Source organism: Hylobates moloch, unplaced genomic scaffold (assembly GCF_009828535.3).
Source record: "Hylobates moloch isolate HMO894 unplaced genomic scaffold, HMol_V3 SCAFFOLD_14, whole genome shotgun sequence".
Classification (NCBI taxonomy): Eukaryota; Metazoa; Chordata; class Mammalia; order Primates; family Hylobatidae; genus Hylobates; species Hylobates moloch.
In genome coordinates this window covers 82088897-82112528 of record NW_026652289.1, presented here as the reverse complement: position 1 = coordinate 82112528, position 23632 = coordinate 82088897, and the positions used below count along the sequence as shown (strand labels likewise).

At 39.4% G+C, this 23632-nt stretch overlaps 1 protein-coding gene across 2 annotated transcripts in view; it reads left to right on the top strand.

The window, feature by feature from the left end:
* The window catches only part of ENTREP2 (endosomal transmembrane epsin interactor 2), a 268948-nt gene that overhangs the window by 129359 nt on the left and 115957 nt on the right, over positions 1 to 23632 (top strand). For both annotated transcript variants that reach the window (XM_058428021.1, XM_032175903.2), the window contains exon 2: positions 9016 to 9126. In XM_058428021.1, coding sequence (XP_058284004.1) covers positions 9028 to 9126 — 99 coding nt within the window. In that variant the 5' untranslated portion in view covers positions 9016 to 9027. The remainder of the gene's footprint in view (positions 1 to 9015; positions 9127 to 23632) is intronic.

The window sequence follows — 23632 nt, the reverse complement described above, 5'->3', positions numbered from 1 at the left end:
GAGTGCAGTAGATGCAGGTTCAAGTGAGCGTCCTGCCACAGCCTCCTAATTAGCTCAGACTACAGGCAAGCGCCACCATGCCTGGCTAATTTTTAAAAAACTTTTTAGAGATAGGATCTTGCTTGTTGCCCAGGCTAGAATGCAGTGGCACAATCGTAGCTCACGGCAGCCTCCAACTCTTGGGCTCAAGTGATCCTCCTTCCTCAGCCTCCTCATCAGCTGGGATTACAGGCAAGCATCACCATGCCTAGCTAATTTTTAAAACCATTTTTTTAGAGATGGGATCTTGCCATGTATCTCAGGCTGGTCTTGAGCTCCTTACCACAAGCAGTCCTCCCCCGCTAGCCTCCCAAGCAGCTGTGTATGTGTTTTTGATATGTTCACAGTATGTTTATTACCTAAAGCTTGTTAATTGTGTTGTTCAAATATTATATAGTCTATTTTTATTGCCTAATCTATTTCTGAGCAATGGGAAAGATCTCTCATTATGATTTTGTTAAGTCTTGTTTTTTATTTTATATATTTTCAGGCTATATTTGTAAAGGTGAAACAGGTTTAGCATCATTATCTCCTCCTGGTGAATTGTTGCTTTTAGACTCTGTTTATTCCTAATAATGCTTTTTAGTATTATATTAACATATTTCCAGCTTCCTTCCTGCCTTATTTTAAAAGTATCCTCTTAAAATGTCTTTTCTTCTGTTTTTAAATTTTTTAATTTAGAAAATTTCAAACATGTGAAAGTAGAAAGATGAGCTACAAGATTCAATATGTGGATAATCTTATTTTGTCTGTATCCCCACCCAGTTCAACTACTTTGTATTCCTCCCCTAGTCCAGATTACTTAGAAGCAAATGCCATATATGATTTTACCTGTAAATATTTTGGCAGGTGTCTCTGAAAGATAAGAATTCTCAAATTGGGTCAAATGGTTTTTCTGTGTTGAGACGATGATGTGCTTTTTTTCTTCTTCAATGTATTGATGTTGTGTACTACATTGATCGACTTTCTTGCATTCCTGAAGTAAATCCCACTTGGTCACGGAGTAGAATCCAATTTCCTTTTGTTTCCTTCCAGTTTTCTTTCTGTTACTGATTTTTAACTTCACTTTATTTTGGTCAGAGTAGGTACTTGTATGATTTAATCTTCTGAAATGTATTGAGGATTTTCTGTATATATTCATAAGTGATACTAGTCTATGGTTTACTTTTCTTGTAGTGTCTTTGTCTGGCTTTGGTACCAGGGTAATCCTGCCTCATAAAATGAGTTAGGAAGTGCTCCCTCTCCTTCAATTTTCGAGAGAGTTTGCATAAGATTGGTGTTAATTCCTTAAATGTTTGAGAGTATTCACCAGAGACCCCAAATAGGCCCAGACTTTTTTTTGTTGGGAGGATTTTTGATTCCCGATTCAGTCTCTTTCCTTGATATACAGATATTGAGAATTTCTATTTTGTCTTGAATGACTTTTGTTAATTCATGTGTTTCTGCCAGAGATACACAAAGCTGGACACCAGTTAAAATGGAAAGGGCAGATTTTACTGAGTAATAAACTATTACACTATGGAAAAGAGTCTGGTGTTGACTGAACTCAACTTCAATTTGTACAGAGGTTTCTGGGCTTTTGTTTTGTTTTGATTTTTTAATAATTGCATTTTTTCTTCATATATATATATATATATATATATATATATATATACACGGGAATTCACCATGTTGCTCAGGCTGGTATCTAACTTCTGGGCTCAAGTGATCTGCCTGCCTTGGCCTCCTGAAGTGCTGGGATTGTAGGTGTGAGCCACTGTGCCAGGCCTCACTAGGTGTTTTAAAGGAAGAATGAAGAATCAGGAGGGAGGGTGAGCAGGGTGTAGGGGGTGGTTAGTAAAGTCAAGGAAGTGAAAAATTACCAAAAGTGGAAAGTAGGGATTGGCCCGTGTGAAACCCATCTGGGATTGTTAGCTAGTGCTTATCAGAGTTAGGCTCCTACCCTCCCACAGAGGCTGGGACACAGGGTGTCTTCAAGTGTTGGCTGGAACTAACAGTAAACTCTTCTGGCAGCTTTGAATTTTCTCAGGCAGGCATTTTGGGGGGAGCTAGAGCCATCCTAGGGATGTGGCCTTGAGCTGTTAGAATCTGTGTTAATATTTTGTTCAAGTGCTAGAGATTGGTCAAGCAGGAAATATTTGAGAATTGGACACTTTGAATACTGTAATGTGGTGACTCTGAAATCAGACTATCTTCTCTCCTCAATGATGCCTGTTAACTGCTTTTTGAGAGCTGTAGCCATCTGTTTCTTTAGTGACTTTTCCAACCTAATTTTGAGCAGATTTTATTCCTTATTGTGTGTGATCACTAAAGTCTCTATTCCATTATATCCATGGTCAGCCAATGACCTGACGGAGATTTCCTTGAATGCCAACCTCTTTCTTCATCAGATTATCCCTCTGGATGCTACAGGTATTCAGCCAGCTTCCAGAGTTATGAAATAGTTGATTCAAAGTTCTTGCCCACTCAGAAAAGTTGTTTCATTGGCAGGACCAATTTCTGGAACAATGGAATATTATTCGAATAGCCTTGAAAAGGAAGGAAATTCTGACACACGCTACAATATGGATGAACCTTGAAGATATTATGCTATAAGTGAAATCAGCCAGTCACCAAAGGAAAAGTACTGTATGATTTCCCGTATGTAACATATCTAGAGTAATCAAATTTCAGGAGACAGAAAGTAGAATGGTGGTGATTGCTAGGGGCTAGGAGGTGGGAGGATAAGGAATGATTGTTTAATGGGTATGGAGTTTCAGTTTGAGAAGACAAAACATTCTCTGGAAATGGATAGTGATGATCATTCCACAACAATGTGAACACACTTAATGTCATTAAACTGCACACGTAAAAATGGTAATAAAGGTAAACTTCATGTTATGAATATTTTACCACAGTTTAAAAAACAAATTAGAAAATACAAGTACATTTTTATTATGGATATTTTACCACAATTAAAAAAAAATAAACAGGCAAAAAGATCTTATTGTCTCTTCCCTCCTTGACTTTTGCAACATCTGTGTTGTTCAGCACTTACTAAGTCTCAGGGTAGTCTCTTGTTGGCTTCTGTGTAGATTTGCTTTCATGATGTTTTTAGCAATTATTTTTTGACCTCAGTTTCGAAGCTGTGCAGGCCAGTTTATTTATACATCATTTGAATGATACTATGGGACTGCTGTAACTTCTAATATGAAAAATTAAAGTTGGCCCTTTCTTTTTTTTTTTTTTTTTGAGACTGAGCCTTGCTCTGTCATCCAGTCTAGAGTGCAGTGGCGCAATCTTGGCTCACTGCAACCTCCACCTCCCAAGTTCAAGTGATTCTTCTGCCTCAGCCGCCTGAGCAGCTGGGATTACAGGCGCCTGCCACTGCGCCTGGCTAATTTTTTTGTATTTTTAGTAGAGATGAAGTTTTACCATCTTGATCAGGCTGGTCTGGAACTTCTGACCTCGTGATCCACTCGCCTTGGCCTCCTGAAGTGCTGGGATTACAGGTGTGAGCCACCATGCCCGGCAAAGTTGGCCCTTTCTATGTGACCTAACTTTTCCATGGGATGCCATAAGACTCTGCAGTTATTAAAAACCGTTGCTGAGATACTGCTAACATTATGAACTTGAAATAGTTCCTAAATGAACAAAATATCCTCTTATGAATTCTGTCTCCTGTGTACATTTTTAAGGAAAATAAATTTAACTACATCTGGGGGGTACACATTAGAGTTATGGTAGAGAATGGTAATACCAGTTTTTTTCCTAAATTTAATTTAGCTAAAACATTTTTAAGGTATTAACAGAAAATGTAAGATCTTATCATTCTTATACATTGTAAGTGGGAATGAAAAATAGTACCAGTCGTATGATGAGGAATGTGGTAACGTCTAGCAAATTAAACAAACATTTATCCCTTGATCCAGCAATGCCACTTTTAAGAATATATCCCAAAGCCATGCTGGGAAACATATAAAAAGATACATGAACAAGGCTGTTCATTGCAACACTACTTATAATAAATAGCAAAGGACTAAAAATAACCCAAATGTTCATCCATAGGGACCTGGCTTAATAAATTGTGATTTGGCCAGGCGTGGTGGCTCACGCCTGTAATCCCAACATTTTGGGAGGCCGAGGCAGGTGGATCACCTGAGGTCGGTTGTTCCACACCAGCCTGACCAACATGGAAAAACCCCGTCTCTACTAAAAGTACAAAATTAGCCCGGTGCGGTGGCACATGCCTGTAATCCCAGCTACTCGAGAGGCTGAGGCAGGAGAATCGCTTGAACCTGGGAGGAGGAGGGTGTGGTGAGCCGAGATCGCTGCATTGCACTCCAGCCTGGGCAACAAGAGTGAAACTCCATCTCAAAATAAATAAATAAATAAATAAATAAATAAATAAATAAATAAATAAATAACTAAATTGTGATTCATCTGTGCCATGAAGTATTAGGCAGTTGTAGAAGGGAATAGGGTTATTTGTGTGTTCTTATTTCGAGTGATCTTCACTATATTAAGTGCAAAAAAAGTAAAGAAAATATGTGTATTACGCTACTATTATATACTTTTACTAAAAAATGATGGAGGGATAAAACATAAAATTAAAAAATAAATGCTTGCCTATTAATAAATGGGAGGAAATAGAGTGGAGGAACAGAATAAAAGCTAGACTTATGTGAAACTTCATTTATGGACCTGAGTTTGGAATCATTTTCTATAATTAGAAATGAAACTCAGTTTTAGAAACAATTCTTACACAAGAAAAAATGAAATAAAAGGAATGAACCTGGGTTCCTGATCAGTAGCATAACCACATATAAAGGAACCATGTGAGTTTAAAACACCGTAATTTGACTATTTCTGGTAGAATGTACTGTAGGAATAAAAATAAATATAAATCTTAAACTATTTTCAGTCAGTTTTTTCGGCAGTTGTATCGGTGTTATTTTGAGACTGTTGCGTGGATATTGTGAAATTAAATCCAACAGATTAATTATGTTGAGAAATAGTTTTTGGCATGGTTCAAAGGAGATACAGATGTAAAATTAATATGGTTACATAAAAACCATATAGTTTTGCTTGTGGTTTTTTTTGGTTATGTATGACTATATTTATTTTAAGTTTTAGATTCAGGAGGTACACGTGCAGGTTTGTTACCTGGGTATGTTGCGTGATGCTGAAGCTTAGGCTTCTACTAATCTCATCACCCAGTTAGTGAGCACAGTACCCCAATAGGTGGTTTTTCAGCTCTTCCCCCAACCCCCGGTTGCAGTCCTCAGTGCCTGTTGTCCCCATCTTTGTGTCTGTGTGTACCCAAAGTTTAGCTCCCACCCTATAAGTGAGAATATATAGTGTTTGGTTTTGTTTCTGTGTTAATTCGTATAATATGGCCTCCAGCTGCATCCATGTTGCTGCAAAGGACATGATTGTGTTCTTTTTTTCTTTTTTTGAGACGGACTCTCGCTGTGTCTCCCAGGCTGGAGTGCAGTAGTGTGATCTCGGCTCACTGCAAGCTCCACCTCCCAGGTTCACGCCATTCTCCTGCCGCAGCATCCCGAGTAGCTGGTACTACAGGCGCCCACCACCATGCCTGGCTAACTTTTTGTATTTTTAGTAGAGACAGGGTTTCACTGTGTTAGCCAGGATGGTCTCGATCTCCTGACCTTTTGATCCGCCCGCCTTGGTCCCCCAAAGTGCTGGGATTACAGGCATGAGCCACCGCGCCTGGACATGATTGTGTTCTTTTTTATGGCTGTGCAGTATTCCATGGTGTATACGTACCATGGAATTTTCCTTATCCAATCCACTATTGATGGGCATCTGGGTTGGTTTTATGACTTTGCTATTGTGAATAATGCTGTCGTGAACATATGGGTGAAGGTGGGTTTTTTTTTTTTTTTTTTTTTTTGGGCAAAACAATGTATTTTCCTTTGGGTATATACCTAGTAATGGGATTGCTGGGTCAAATGGTCATTCTATTTTTAGTTATTTGAGAAATCTTCACATTGCTTTCCACAGTGGCTGAACTAATTTACATTTCCACAAACAGTGTATAAGTGTTCCCTTTTCTCCACGTCCTTGCTAACATGTTATTTTTTACTTTTTAGTAATAGCCTGGTGTGAGATGGTATTTCATTGTGAAAACTTAGTAGTGTTGAATTTAAATCAGAAACCTAATTGTGAACTCATGGTATGTCTGACAACTGCCAACAGTGAAGCTCCAAGTAGCAAAGAGCACCTGTAGCACAAAAATTATGGTGTCTGAGTACCATTCTCATTTAAAGGAACCTGGACTTACTGGAGAAATGGCTGATTATAGGTCTCTTGGGTAGAAAACTGTAAGATGATCCTGTACTATCTTCTCATACAGAAAGCAAGACAGCTGTCGAGGTCTACTGGAGTTGTGTTGAAAGGACCCAGGTGTCAACTTGAGTGGACTCTGTCTAATGACACAGATGATTAAAACGTATCAAATGTGTTTAAGTGTTTAAGTTCTTGGCTCATAATGACTCAAACTCACTCCCCTCTCCACCAAACAGACAAAATACTATTTCATGATATTGTTAATTTTGGAGGATGCTAGAGAAACAGCTTCTTTTTTTTTTTTTTTTTTTTTTTTGATGGAGTCTCGCTCTGTTGCTCTGTTACCCAGGCTGGAGATCTCGGCTCACTGCAACCTCCACCTCCCAGGTTCAAGCAATTCTCCTGCCTCAGCCTCCTGAGTAGCTGGGATTACAGGCGCGCAGCACCATGCCCAGCTAATTTTTATATTTTTAGTAGAGATGGGCTTTCACCATGTTGGTCAGGCTGGTCTCAAACTCCTGATCTCATGATCCACCCATCTTGGCCTCCCAAAGTGCTGGGATTACAGGCATGAGCCACTGCGCCTGGCCAGGAATCAGCTTTTTAAAAAAATAGACGTGTCAAAGACTATGTCTAACTCATTATTTAATGAGGAAATCAGTAAGATGTTACAAGCAGTTCAAAGGCTCATTCAAACACTGCACACATATAAGCAATCAGGAATGCTGAAATAAATTTACAAATAAATGTAAAAGTGGTCAATATCAGTGGGGCAATAATCAGTTACATTCTACCAGACAAAATTCCTTTACATTTGTATCGTCAAGAATCATCTGCACTACTATCAGTTTTATCCACTATCAGTTGATAAACTATCAGTTTTATCAGTTTTATGCAGAGTTTTGAAATAGCATAAAGACATTGAAAGGCAGAAATAACCCTGAAGTGTGCATTAGACAGAATATCCAGTGAATTTTTTTTTTTTTTGCTCTTTAACAAGTTTTAATGCCAGTCTCCCCGCCTCTTGATCAGATTAATCTTAAAGGTTGTTCTCCATCACAAAAAGGTCTTTCTTCGTTAGATTTGGCCTAATTATTTACATAGGTGCAGAAAGAGTGCTAATTAAGCATACCGACTTCCTTGAGTTTATTTTGCAAAATTTAAAATTATTTTAAAGCCTGGAAAATGAACAGAAAGAGTCAAGTATATATCCTGGTTTTCCTATATGAACTATACCTCAGGGTAACAAAACAGTTGATGAGGAAAAGTCTCTGTCTCTATAAGTATTCTTATTCATAAAGAAAAAATGACAGAGTGAGACTAGCACTATTTTGGAAACCCTAATAAATTAATGAGTCTAAGTCATCATTAAAAATGGCCGCTAACATCACAAAAAGAGAGACAATATTGGCTGGGCGTGGTGGCTCATGCCTGTAATCCCAGCACTTTGGGAGGCCAAGGAGGGCAGATCATGAGGTCAAGAGATCGAGACCGACCTGGCCAACATGGTGAAACCCCATCTCTATTAAAAATACAAAAATTAGCTGGGTGTGGTTGTGCACACCTGTAGTCCCAGCTACTCAGGAGGCTGAGGCAAGATAATCCCTTGAACCCGGGAGGTGGAGATTGCAGTGAGCCAAGATTGTACTACTGCACTCCAGCGACAGAGTGAGACTCCATCCCAAAAAAAAAAAAAAAAAAAAGAGAAAGAGAGAAACAGTATTTGCCTTTTATTGATCTGAATTTGGCCAAACCTCTGTATTTAATCACCAAATTACAAGAAATAAGAGGCTAGAGAAATGTTAAATCATAGAGGATTACAATCAGAAAGTTTAGACTGTAAGAAACTCTATAGGACAAATGAACTGGTTTCTTCAGTAAATTTCACAGAGGAAAAAGTGGACGGGAAACCCACAGACTGTCTAAGATTCCTAACAGCCAGTTGTACCACATGGACCTGCTTTGTATCCTGGGTAGCCTGACTCAAAGTGTGAAAAAATTTAGACAATTAGGGAAATGTGAACTCAATATCTGATTATATTAATAAATTTTTATTTATTAGAGATATGATGACTATTTTGGCTATGTTTTCAGAAAGCTTCTCAATTCCTTTAGAAAGATTTAAGGGTAAAATTATATGATGCCTGGTATTAGTTGTGAAATAATCCAGATGGTAGGGGCTGTAAATGAAGCACAGTTGGCCATAAGTGGATTAATTATTGATGTTGGGTGATGGGCACATGTGACTTCATTATACTGTTTTCTTTGGTTTTGCATGTGTATGAAATGTTCTGTAATAAAAATTAAAACAAACCTAAAGGCCTTCTAATAAATATACTTCTTTCACTTGATTTCCTTTAATAATGTGTAACTTGTTACTGTTAAGAGTATATAATGCACAGTCTTTCAAGTTTAACTCCTTAAATATTTTATCATCATAGGTTTTAAACAAAATCATGGTACCTTTCTATGGCTTCCTACAGATCTTACTTTTTCTATTTCAGATCATATGAATTTGGAAATTTGAGAAATAACCTACCACTTTCCTTTAAAACACATACATGTTATTCATGTAATTATGTGATCAACTGTTGTATAATAAATGAAAGCTGTTGTAAAGCCATGTCATTTTTCCTTTGAGCCTCTCCAAGTGAATAATCAATTTTTTGTTTGGTTTGTTTCCAGATAACCTTTTTCATGCTGCTTTCTGCAGTGTGCGTAATGCTGAATTTGGCTGGTTCAATTCTCTCTTGTCAGAATGCTCAGCTAGTCAACTCCCTAGAAGGCTGCCAGTTGGTAAGTAATGAAATGCAAACCCTTTCATAAAGGTCATAGGATTTGATTTTGCACAAGAGCAATTTTAAAAATAATTTTATTGTACTCTTAAGTTCTCATGTACACTTTCAATTCATTCGGATGTTTTCTAGTTTAAGGTATTTAGGTTAAGCTGATTTATTTCTATAAGTTAGATAATTCGCTTACTGATTTATAAGTAGAACAATTAAAACTTTTTCTTCTTGTAAATCAGCTACTAGTAGTATATTTTTAAGGATCGCAATGTAGTGCTATTTTGGAATAAATATCCTTAGTAACTATTATATTTTAGCATTTGTTGCATTGATTCTTATTTGTATTGAATTTTTAAAAATCAATTTGCAAGTCAATTTTAAGTGCTGATGTACATATTATGCTGGATGACGAATATATCAAAACAATATAGTTAGCATTTCTCAATTAAAAAGAATTTTCTTTCAGATCCAGGAAAATTGTAGACAGTGTGCTATGTACATTGCAGAACAGAGGTATTCAATCTTTTGGCTTCCCTGGGCCATATTAGAAGAATTGTCTTGGGCCACACATAAAATACACTAAAACTAGCAATAGCTGATGAGCTAAAAAAAAAACAAAAAAACAAAAACAAACAAACAAACCAAAAAAGTCGCAAAAAAACCTCATAATGTTTTAAGAAAGTTTACGAATTTGTGTTGGGCCACATTCAGAAAATTGTAGACAGTGTGCTGTGTACATTGTAGAACAGAGGTATTCAGTCTTTTGGCTTCCTCGGGCCACGTTAGAAGAATTGTCTTGGGCCACATATAAAATACACTAATACTAGCAATAGCTGATGAGCTAAAAAAAAAAGTCACACAAAAAAAATCTCATAATGTTTTAAGAAAGTTTACGAATTTGTGTTGGGCCTCATTCAAAGCCGTCCTGGGCTGCATGCGGCGTGGTGGGTCGGACGAGCTTGTTGTAGAAGATCAACAACTTGTTTGTTGGATAGAACTATCATTTCAAAATAACTTAGCTCATGGTACTGTAATAGGTACATCTGGCTGTGACAGAAATTGCAGTGTGTTTGGTTGCATTCTGGTATGAATATACTTAAACTCCCAATAGGACTGTGGCTCCTGGGTGTGGGGACATGGGCCTTTGTTTCTTTGTCTTGGAAGCAACAGCAGGCTACCTTTCAGAGCCATGTCCCTCCACAGTTGCCCTCTGCCTGTTCTGCCTGTGGCTATGATTCTGAGAAGTGATTGCTGAATTACTAGAAGCTTTTCTGCTGTGGGACCATGCCTGCTTGGCTTGGGACCATGTTGTTTGGATTCACAGGGGCAGCCACTGGAAAGCCTGCTGCTCTCTGCATTCTTATCTATGAAGGCCAGCAGGACCAGTGTCAGTTAGCACAGTTTCAATGCTGAAGCACCCACTGAGTTACAAAAATGAATTGTTGGAGCTTCATCTTGTTATTGTCTGTTGAATGTGGCCTAGAGAGCATTGATCAGATTTCATCCCTATATGATGTGCACAGAAGTATTCTCGGTATGGTGTAGACCCCCTTATGATTGACAATTGACACAACCTGGATCCCCATCTCCATCGGAAAGGATAAATCACCATCTTGTATCCATAACTTGGCCAGCCTCTTTATTCCTAAATACTAGGTGCTATGAGTATAGCAAAATCTGGTGACCTACGAGGAACTGGCCATTTTTTTCTTAGACTGTCATTTTCCAATGCAGGGCCCTGTGTGGGGGAGACAGAGTGATTGGGTGAAGGGAAACCACAGTGCCTGGAGGTTCACACCAAAAAGAAAGCCCACACACAGTGCACAACTTGAAGGGCTGACCCCTCCTGGTCTTAATCTCAGACCCTGTTTCCCCACATCGCAGACTGCATGGAAGTATAGGAAAGGGGGATTTGGTCTCCTCAATTTCTTACCGCTTTCTATACCTCCACAGATACATAAAAAGAACATCATATACCACAGATGTGTACTCTCACATACATCTGTTTGGTTGATAGTACCACGGAATCATCAATATTTACCTCACTTTAGAGCTTGATCCTAGGTGTCTCTCTGCCTTGGCTCATACAAGGCCAGAAATCTCAGAGCTACAAACCAGTGTGTTCATTTGCTTGGGGGCAATGTGCGCAGCACAAACAGTACTGGATTTGGAGTCAGCAATACAGGATCAAAGCCATGCTTCACCACATCCTGGTTATGTGACTTAGGAAAAGTCACCCTCTGTCTCTCTCGGCCTTGCTTCCCTTTCCAGTTGATGTGGTTTGGATTTGTGTCCCTGCCCAAATCTTATGTTCAGTTGTAATCCCCAATATTGGAGGTGGAGACTGCTGGGAGGTGATTGGATCATGGGGGCAGATTCTCATGAGTGGTTAGCACCATCCCCTCGGTGCTGCCCTCATGATAGTAAGGGAGTGAGTTCTCACGAGAACTGGTTGTTTGAAAGTGTGTGGCACCTCCCTTTCTTGCTTTCTCTCTGGCTCCTGCTCTGGCCACGTGACTTTCTGGCACCCCCTTCACCTTCCACCATGATTGTAAATTTCCTGAAACCTCCCCAGAAGTCAAGCAGATGCTGGCATCATGCTTCCTGTACAGCCTGCACGAGCCAGTTAAACCTCTTTATAAATTACCCAATCTCAGATATTTCATTCTAGCAATGCAAGAATGGACTAATACACCTGTTCAGTGTGGACATGACCTACCCTGAGTTCTTCATAGAATATTGCAAAACCTATACAACACATAAAAGGTATGCTCCTTTCATATTATAAAAATTATACATTTACTATAGAAATTCAAAAAACAAAACACTTCACAATCCTACCACCGAGTTGATTATGTCCTTCCAGTCTTTTCTGTGCATAATGTGTGTGTATATGGATGTATGGGTATGCACGTATGTATACATATATATTTAATGTATTTAAATGTGCTATCCACTTTATGCTGCCTTGTGGTTTCTTTTTTAACTGATCACTTTGTTCCATGTTTTATTTGTTTATCTTTCGAGATGAAGTCTTGCTCAGTCGCCCTGGCTGGTGTGTGGTGGTGCAATCTCAGCTCACTGCAACCTCTACTTCCTGGGTTCAAGCGATTCTTCTGCCTCAGCCTCCCAAGTAGCTGGGACTATAGGCATGGGCCACCACGCCCAGCTAACTTTTGTACTTTAGTAGAGACAAGGTTTCACTATGTTGGCCAGACTGGTCTTGAACTCCTGACCTCAGGTGATCTGCCTGCCTTGGCGGGATTACAGGCATGAGCCACCACGCCCGGCCTGTTCCATGTTTTAAAATATTCTACAACTTTATTGGTAGTGACTACTCTATATGTATGAATGTAACATTGTTTATTTAACCATATCTCTGCTTTTCGCAATTAGAGAGATGGCCATTGTTCTTATACAAATTAAATCCTTTTTACAGCTCCTAAAATTAGATATACATGATAAAAATGAATGTATCTTTAGAGTATTTGGTGCATATTGACATACTGCCTTTTAGGAAAGTTTACCCATTTATATTCCCAATCTATGATAATGCTCTTCTCCTACACCTTTGCCAGCACTGAAAGTTGTTATTCTTTTTAATCCATGCTAATTTGAAAGATAGAAGATGATTTCATTGTTTAATTTGAATTTCTTTGAGTACTAGTAAGATTAAACTTTTTATTCATTTGTAACTGCATATACATAAGCTTATATATATTTATACATACGTGTAATTATGTCATATATTTATGTTTATGCACCATTTATATTTTGTTTTCTTCTCTGTTTTGCCTGTATATGTTCTGTACTCAGTTGTAGATTTAAATATTTATTTTAATGATTTATAAGAGCTCTTTATATATTATGGTTTTGAATCCTTTGACTTACATTGGGCAAATGTATTCCCTGGATTGTTATTTGCCTTTTAATTTTTGTCAGAAAAATAGAAAACTTTTTAATTTTTATACAAATTTACCAGTGTTTCTCTTTGTAATCTTACCTTAGAATTATGCTTAAAAAGATTTTCTCCTTTCCAAGATTATGCTACCCCGGTAACTTCCTGGTTATGGTGTGCTTTTTTTTATATAGTTAACTCTTTAGTATTTTGCAATCTACTTGATGAATTGAACTTTTTCTCTCTAAATAGTTTAGTAGTTTTCCTGAAACCATTTTCTGAATACTCCAGTATTTCCCTGCTGATTTGAAATGTTACCCAAATCATTAAGAGTCATTTGCAGCAAGTTACAATTACTAAGAAAGCCACAGGCCGTTTATTGTGAAGATAGTGGGGCCTATTGAATCATCAAGGAGGCTAGAGATCAGGCTTGGAAACTGGCTGATTCTAAGGAAGCTTCTTCTGTTGGCTCAGAAATCTGACTCAGACTGGGGCCTACAGTGGGAACCCTGAACTTACCAGGGTACAGTTCTGCAGGAGTGGACAATTCCTGTGGTTCTTTACCTCTGGGTCTGTTTGCTTTAGAGTCAAAGTCCTGGGAGGGAGTGTTTAATTGGACACAGGATGATAATTTGCTTACCTGTCCTACCAGACTGAATTCAGTCACACATGGGCTACTTTTTTTTACAGACATAGGCTACTGACTTGGGATTCAAGATGTAATACCTGAAACAAAGTTAGCTGCTATTAAGCAGGGTTGGGGGAGGAGAGAAGCTGGACATGTATGCTGGGTGGTGAAGAAACAACCAGTATCAACTCTACCAGCGTTATCATTGCATGCACACATGTGCACACAGATAGTAATGCCCATTTGTCTATTTCTGGACTTTTTATTCGTATTCATTCGACATTCATATGTCTGTGTATTCATATTCCAGAACAATACCACTTAAATTACCTTGACTTTATAATCTATTTTTATACATGGTAGGACAAGTTCTACCCTTTATCCCATCCCGGACTTTTAATCCATTTCTTTAAAATGTTCTTGCCTGGTTTTAAATGTTTAGTCTTCTAGACGCACTTTGATTTTCTTTTGCCAAGACTTGGAAAGAATGGATTTGAGATTTGAATTGGCATCATATTAAATTTGTATATTACTTTGAGGGAAAATTAAAACATCTAAACAATACCATGTCTTTCCATTCCAGAACATACAGTGTGTGCTTTGGTTTATCCAAATTCTTTTCAACTTCTTCACTCCAGTTTTTGTTTTTCTTTAGGATACCTACTTACATTTCTGTATGTTTGTGTGGTGATTGTGTTTTTTCCTCTGCGTAATTTAAGATTAGCTAGTGTTCTCTGCATAAAAAGGATATCTAAACTGAAATCAATCTTTTATTCTGGGCTCCTAGCACCTCCCCTTCCTGCTACAGGGGTGTGTGTGTGTGTGTGTGTGTGTGTGTGTGTGTGTGTGCCTTTCCAGTCATCATCTGCACATATTTTTGTTTATGGACTTTTTTTTTACACACATGGGCTACTCACATGGATTTTGTAGTCAACCATGTAGCCTGGTGACATTTTCACATCAGCACTTGGAGATCTTCTCTGCTGTTAAACAGGGAGTAGTGGATAATTCCACTGGATAGATGTGTGATAATTCATATAACCACCTCTTAATGAAGGATAAGTTAAAAGGTGTTTCTAGTCTTTTGCTAAAATGAACATGGCAAATAATTTTTTTTTTTTGAGATGGAGTTTCGCTCTTGTTGCCCAGGCTGGAGAAGTGCAATGGTGCAATCTCAGCTTACTGCAACCTTCACCTCCTGGGTTCAAGCGATTCTTCTGCCTCAGCCTCCTGAGTAGCTGGGATTACAGGCGCCTGCCACCATGCCCGGATAAATTTTTTTGGTATTTTTTGTAGAGATGGAGTTTCACTATGTTGGCCAGGCTGGTCTCAAACTCCTGACCTCAGGCGATCCACCTGCCTCAGCCTCCCAGAGTGCTGGGATTACAGGCATGGGAGCCACTGCGCCCAGCCTTTTTTTTTTTTTTTTTGGAAACAGGGTTTCACTCTGCTGCTTAGGCTGGAGTGCAGTGGTGCCATCACGGCTCACTGCAGCCTCAACCTCCCTGGGCTCAGGTGATCCTCCCAGCACAGCCTCCCAAGTAGCTGGGACTACAGGCATGTGCCACCACACCCAGCTAACTTTTTTTGTATTTTTTGTGGAGAGTTTCACCATGTTGGCCAGGCTGGTCTCAAACTCCTGAACTCAAACTATCTACCTGCCTTGGCCTCCCGAAGTGCTGGGATTACAGGCGTAAGCCACTGTGCCCGATTGAATAGTACTCTTTGTACACATTCATTACTCAACAGATACTGAGTGGCTGTTGCTGCAGCTTGGGGAACTGGCCTAAGTGCTGAGGGTGTAGCAGTGAACAAGGAAGGAATGCAAACAGATCTAGAGAAAAAAATCACTAAGACCGTCCCTGCAGTCAGAGCATGAGTGCACTTTAAATTTAGAATCTTATTCCTAAATTGCTCTCCAAACACGAGGCACCCTTTCACACCCTTGCCAGCAGTCTGAGCCTGTGCCTCGTTACCCAGATCCAAACTTGTGTGTTGTCAGAATTGTTTCTGTCTTCACCAGTCTGACAAAATTGTACAATTTTATTATGTAATTTTCATTTCTCTAATTAAAAGTGAAGTTGAGCATCTTTATATTTGTTTAAAAGTTGCTTATATTTCTTTATCTGTTAACTGCCACTTCACGTTTGTTACCTATTTTACTGTTATATTGTTGTTTTTATAATTTACATATTTTATATATATACTTCCTTATGTTAAGGAAACTGGCTATTGTTATATTGGTTGCAAACATATATTTTTAGTAGTTTGTTATGCATCTTTTGACTTTTTGAATGGCATTCTTTGTGTGGGTATTTTCTGTACTCACATTGGTTTTATTCATTTACGTATTTTAACCCTTTTGGTTGCTGGGTTATGTGTTTTTCCTAGAAAAGCCTTTCCCACTCCAAGATTATAAATAATTTTCTACTATCCCCTCAGTATTTTAGGGTTGTATTTTTTTAAATATTTATGTGTTTTATCGATCTAGGATTTATTTTGTTATAAATGTTACTACACTTTTATAGTTTTCTAAAATGTATGTATGAACTTGCCATGTTTCAAAGTTAGTCCTAGGTATTGTAAATATTTTCTTGCTCTGGTGGATGCCTGTTTTAATTATTATTTTATACTGAAGAGGCTACTTGCCGCATGTAAGACTTTTTGCAGTTTTTTATTACTTGCATTGAAGTGTACAAGCAGTTGAATGTACATCTGAATCTTTGATCCCATAGTTTGTCAGAGGAAATGATTACATTTTATTCTGCTTTCCAGTATCTGTACATCTTGTTTTGTTGTTCTGTGTAGTTGCTGTGGCTAAAACTGTTAAAATAACATTGGATAGTGATGTTTTGTTAAAATAACATTAGATGATGGTATTTCATCATCCACCTCTTGCTCCTGAATTTAATGAGAAGCTGTTAGTGACCCACCACCAAGCATGCTGCTGAGAGATGGTTTCTATTAGCAAATCTCCCCATTTGCTGAGCTTCATAGAAGGACACAGGACAGGAGACGCAGCAGGGACAGCGTGTTCACATCACTGGGCGGTCCCGCAGCTCCATTTCCCTCTCACCCACATGCGGTGTTCACTGTCTGCGTAGGGGAGACTCTCACTGAGAAGCTACAGTTCACTTTTCCATCAGTTGTTTTTGAAACATTTTTGTCTTCACGGAGGCCCAAGGCCTGCAGACCACCACGCTGCTTCCCTGATCCAGGCGTCCTTCCCAGCACGTGAGATGGCTACAGCCTTCCACATCTATCTCAACACTGCAGTGTCCAAGAAAAGGAAGCATGACCTGAGAGGACAGAACTTTTGGGTCATTTTTCCAGGCGCACATGCGTCAGCCGAGACCCGATGTGACCCTTCACTCACAGTGAGGATTCACAGGGAAAAGGGTTGACTAAAACTGGAATTTTTTGACACCCTTATTTTATTCCTGGCTTTCACAGGATTGCTCCTAATGGGTTACCATTTAGAGTAATGTCTGCCGTCAGCTTCTGAGAGATGCCTTTATTAATGGGAGGTATTCGCTTCCATCCTGGCTTTCTAAGTTTTTTTTTAATCAAGATGCATGTAAATTTTATCACCATTCTTTTAACATCTGTGAAGATGATCATATGGCTTTCCTCCTTTAGTTTATTAATGTAGTGATTTGCATTAATGGAATCACTTTTGCATTGCAGAAATAGGCAATGGTCCTGGTGCTGAGAAGGTATATACATTAGGCTGCATTCACTTTGTTAATATATTATTTAAGAGTTTTGCATCAAAATTCAGAAATGAGATAACCTACAGTTTACCTTGAGGTGCCCTCCTTGTCCAATTTCATCTTAGAATTATGCATGCTTTAAAATGAAAGTGGAAGAATTTGATTTGACTTATGCTCTGAAACAGTTTATATAACCTGGGAATTATCTAGGTTTATTTTAATTTGGGGGAGGTAATTTGACTACTTTTAACATATTTTCCCATGTTCATTATGTTATTCGTGTTTTCTTTCTTTTTGAGGATCATTTTTGTTAATGTCTTTCTAACATTGTATATTTCATCTGGTTTTTCCAATTTTTTGTTATAAAGCTACAGATAATATTCTTTTACAGTTTAAAAATAAACATTTTAGCAAATCTTTAGAGATTCGAAGTAGATTAATGGTTCCCTAGAGCTGGGGGTCTTGGGAGGAAATGGGGAATTTGAGGAAAGGGTTGACTATGTATGTTTTTATTTTATTAACCCCTTCTACTTTCTTAATTCACATATTGTTAATTTTCCACCTTTTATAGTTGAGTAACAGTAATAATACTGTATAGATTGGCATTGTTGATACACAGTGCTCTTGTGGACTTAGTTCCACTTGGTTTGTAATTTTCATTTTTGCTTTTCTCTTTAACCTAATCATTGTTCAAATTGATGCCCTTAACTTTTTAGGTAGTTAGACTTTTTGGTTTTTTGCTTTCCTTTTACTGTTAATTTCTAATTTCATTGCATGAGAGCATGTGGCCCCTAATTTCTACTTTTTACAATCCACTAAAATTTTCTGTCACTTTGTATAGGAATAGTTTTTGGATGTATTTTGTGGGTTTTTGTTAAATACAACAAAACATATATTCCCAGCTTGTTGTGATCAAAATGTATTCACATATTTGTGTGTCTGTGTGTGTGTGTTCATGGCGAGAGAGCTTCTTACAACATAAACTCAGCCATGTGCTTCCCACTGGACGCGGAGCGCTGTCCAGCGTCCTTGCCGTGGCATGTGAGTGCCTGCTTTCATCTGGCCCCTCCAGCTTCGCTAGCCTGCAGTGGTACTCCTGGGCGCCCCGTCCCTGCCTTGCCAGCTGTGCTAGAATCTCAGGGTCTTTCTACTTCAGGCTGCTCCTGCACGCTGCACCACAGCTGTTCTTCCTCCCAGCTGGTCTCTAGGTGGCTCCTTCTGGACCTCTAGATTCCGGAGTCGGTGGGACATCCATGCAAGGGCCTTCCCTCAGCCCTCATCCAAGGGGCTCCCCACCTCTGCAGTTCTCTGAGCATTCTGTCTCTTTCTCCAAGCCCTGACATTTCCCCATCATTCCCTACTTGGCAAAGCAGCACAAGGGAGAAGGCCATGTCTGTGCTGCACCTTGTCCCACATCCAGGGCCTGGCACCATTCCTGGAGGGAAGCACGTGGGTGAACCAGTGAGTGCCTCCCAACTGTTCCTGTCTGAAGAGCCCCTTAGGAAATTAAAAAGGCATTTTGAGATTTCAAGCAAACATGCTGTTTCACTTAAATTAATTAGAAAAGAGCATTATTGATTTCCAAATGCCCCTTAAAATGCCTCGTTATGTTTTAATTTGAGGCTCCATGCACATTAAAATATGACAGCAACAAAACTTTATTTAAAAAATGGATTTTTAAAAAATTTACATGTTTTTTAATGTAAAAAATTCTTTTGGCCAGGTGCAGTGGCTCACGCCTGTAATCCCAGCAATTTGGGGGGCCAAGGCAGGCAGACCACTTGAGGTCAAGAGTTCGAGACCAGCCTGGCCAACCTGGTGAAATCCCATCTCTACCAAAAAATACAAAAATTAAGTGTGAGTGGTGGCATGCACCTGTAATCCCAGCTACTTGAACCGGGGGGCAGGGGGATGCAGGGGGTGCAGTGGAGGTTGCAGTGAGCCAAGATCGTGCCACTGCACTCCAGCCTGGGTGACAAAGTGGGACCATGTCTTCAAATAAATAAATCATAAAAATAGAAATAAAACAATTTTTTAGAGACAGGGTCCAGGGTCTCACCTATTGCCCAGGCTGGAGTGCAGTGGTGCAGTCATAGCTCACTGTAGCTTCATACTCCTGGGCTCAAGTGATCCTCCCACATCACTCTTCCAAGCAGCTGGGACTACAGATATGCACCACCACACCCAGCTAATTTTTAAATTTTTTGTAAGGGTGGTGGGCGGGGGGGGTCTCACTGTATTGCACAGGCTAGTCTTGAACTCCTGGCCTCAACTGATCCTCCTGCCTTAGCCTCCCAAAGCACTGGGAAATAAACTGATTTTTAATGACCCAGTTATTTCAATTCATTCCGCAGAAGTTTGGGATTTCCCATCATACTTTTCTTACTGTATTTTTAAATGAAAGCATAACAGAGGATGCTTTTGAAATGCAATTTAATGTAATATAATGCATTATATGGCTTGATGAATATTTGGTTTTAAATGAATAGAACTATTTTCCCTTTCTTTTTAAATATGAAATGAAATAGTAATAGATTCTCATTGTAAAAGATGCGAGAAGTACACAAACTGGAGCAAAACAGTCTCCCTCCTCTCTCTGCCTCCTACTCCCTACCACACAGGCAATTGCTTTATGATGTATCCATTTTTTGTGTATGCACATATATATTTATGTACTTGTATGTGTACACAGTCATCCAACTGTATAGTTTTATTTTTAAGCAAATATGCTTATACTGTATGCATTTGTCTGCAATGTTTTCCCTACTCAAAGTTCCATTTCATACATTGCTGTATATCTAGGGGGCTGCTTCATCTTCGAAAGACAGCAGAGAGTACTTTACCCCTGCTGAGAAGCAGTTAGCCCAGCTCCTCTGTTTTGCTATCACAGGCCTGACCTCAGTGAATACACATTCTTTTTCTTCTGTAAATTTAGATATAGTCAGGCACTAATTTCATTATAAAGAAAACAAACAAAATCTTCATTATGATAGTATTGAATGAATTAAAATATTTTTCCTACTTAGTATCGTCACAGAAACTAGAAATTTAGGTGGAAAATTACATAAAAGGTACATATTTAACACATTTTAGTGTATGTTTGGACATAAGCTTAAAATGTGCTCTTTGATATTTTTATACAAACCTAATACTGACTGCATGATGATGATGATGATGATGATGACGATGACGATGATGATATGATGGTCGCTAACTTTCCTGAGCCCTTGCTGTGTGCAGGGCACTGCTTGAGCACATTCCGTACATTCATTCATTTACTTCTGACAACTATGAATGGGAGACAGGTAGGGAATCTGAGACCTTGGGAGTTAGGTAGCTCTTCCAAAGTCATGCAGCTAGCAGGTGCTGGCATCAGATTCCAACCTGTGCTGTTAGCCGCTCACAAGTCATTATATTTTGGCTTGACAGTGCATCTTAGTCTGTTGTGTGCTGCTATAGAAGAATACCACAGACTGGGTAATTTATTTCTCACATTTTGGGAGGCTGGGAAGTCCAAGATTGATGGGCCAGCATCTAGCCTGGGCCTTTTTGCTGCAATATCCCATGGCAGAAGGTGAAAGAGCAAGAGCGAGCCAAAGAAAGAGGAAGATATTGAACTCACAGCCTCAAGCCCTTTTATAATCAGCATTAATCCATTCCTGATGGTGGAGCCCTCCTGACCAAAGCACCTCCCATGGGCCCCGCCTCCCAACGCTATTGCATTGAGGATTAAGTTTTCCTTTTCTTTTTTTTTTTTTTTTTTTCTGAGATGGAGTCTCGCTCTGTTGCTCAGACTGGAGTGAATGGCGCGATCTCTGCTCACCGCAACCTCTGCCTCCCGGGTTCAGGCAATTCTCCTGCCTCAGCCTCCTGAGTAGCTGGGATTACAGGCATGTGCCACCACGCCCAGCTAATTTTTTGTATTTTTAGTAGAGACAGGGTGTCTCCGTGTTGGTCAGGCTGGTCTCGAACTCCCGACCTCAGGTGATCCGCCCGCCTCGGCCTCCCAAAGTGCTGGGATTACAGGCGTGAGCCACCGTGTCTGGCCAAACATTAAGTTTTCAACACATGCTTTTTGGGGAGCTTATTCAAACCATAGCACATAGGAGTTTTACTCTAGAATTATACTGACAATTAAAAGAGGAGACCATGAGAAACACCCGACAGTGGAAGGAAGGAATATATCTTATTTAGTTTTGGGAAAAGTCATTCTTTGAATAATGAGAGAAACTGTCCCATACAGATAATTTTAAAGAACCTAAACCAGAGGTTGTGTGTCACAACAAAGAGATGCAAAACTAGTGTGTAGTTTTGTACGAAGTGTGAGCTCTTCCTTCCTGGTCACGTCAAGCATGTAAACGGGAAAAGTATTATTTCCTGTAAGTAAACAATAAAATGATTTCTGTTGTGCTTACCCATTATTACACCAGTGTTTTTCTGACCCTAAGTCCTTTTTAATTAGATTCAACACACTGCAGGGACAACATGATATATCCTTGTCAGCTGTTTATCCTTGAAAGTCTGGTTAGCCCTGATCCCAGCTGTGTTTGTAATCTGCATACTAATCAAATGTCTCTCTCGACTCGCTCCCGACCTTTCTGGATACACATATTTACCTATGTCCCCCCAAATTAAAGAGGGGTGTCCCTGGGAGATCTGACACCTGGCTGAGGGTTTTGATGGAAACTGATTGCTGCCTTCTTTTTCCTTGTCTGTTTATGTTTCTGATTGGTGAACTTGACCTCAGCCTCTTCCCTGGTGTGTGCCTCAAGTATGATGCATGGTTTCTGGGAGGTGAAGGCTAGAATGTAGCCCTTTTCCTAAAAGTAATTAGCAAAGGACTTTTTATACAACCCAGGGGAACAGGTGTTAAAAAGAAGTACAAGCATTTGGTGGCAAGGGAAGGAGGCATGATGAGCTTGGTTTTTGTAATTTTCACCTTATCCTTATTTCCACGTCTACCTGAGGGATGTGGAAGGGATTATGGTTTCCTCCCTTCACGTAGCATAAACATCTCCCGAAGCAGGGGTGTGCTGGAGCTGCTTTGTATTGCCTTTAGAGAGTGGCTTGTTAAAATATTAGATTTTTTTCAAAAAACAAAACAATTTTATATCTCTTTATTGACACGTAAGTCATTGATGTGATTTGGATATATGTCCCCACCTGAATCTCAGATTCAGTTGTAATCCCCAGTGTTGGAGGTGGGGCCTGGTGGGAGGTGATTGGATCATGGGGTGATTTCTCATGGTTTAACACCATCCTTCTTGGAGCTGTCGTCATGATAGTGAATTCTCATGAGATCTAGTTGTTTAAAAGTGTGTAGCACCTCCCTCCTCTCTGTCTGTCTCCTGCTCTGGCCATGTAAGACGTGCCTGCTTCCCTTCACCTTCTGCCATGATTGGAAACCCCCTGAGGCCTCCCCGGAAGCAGATGCTGCCATGTTTCCTGTATAGCCTGTGGAACCGTGAGCCAATTAAACCTCTTTCTTTTTTTTTTTTTCTGAGACCGAGTCTCACTCTGTCACCCAGGCTGAACTGCAGTGGCATGATCTCGGCTCACTGCAACCTCCACCTCCCAGGTTCAAGTGATTCTCCTGCCTCAGCCTCCCGAGTAGTTGGGACTATAGGCACGTCCCACCAAGCCTGAATAATTTTTTGTATTTTTTTTTTAGTAGAGATGGAGTTTTACCGTGTTAGCCAGGATGGTCTCAATCTTCTGACCTTGTGATCTGCCCACCTCAGCATCCCAAAGTGCTGGGATTACAGGCATGAGCTACCGCGCCCAGCTCCAGACTAATACAGTCATGTATCACATAATTCATCCATTTAAGGTGTACTATTCAGTGGTTTCTAATATATTCACAGATTTATGTAAACATCTTTGGAGTCAATTTCACCTTAAAAAGCAACCCTGTACCTTTAGCTCTCACTCTCCTTCCTTGCCCCCATCCGTGGGCTACCACTAGTCTACTTTCTGTCTTTATAAATTTCCCTGTTCTGGACCTTCATATGAATGGAATCACATAATATGTAGTCTTTTATGACTGGCTTCTTTCTTAGCGTAATGTTTTCAAGGTTCATACATATTGCAGCATGTATCAGTACTTCATTCTTTTTTATGTCTGAATAATATTCCATGGTATGGATTAACCACATTCTGTTTATCCGCTCATCCATCAGTGGACATTTGGGTTGTTTCCACCTTTTGGCTATTATGAACAGTGCTGCTATAAACATTTATATACAAGTTTTTTTTTTTTTTTTTTTTTTTTTGA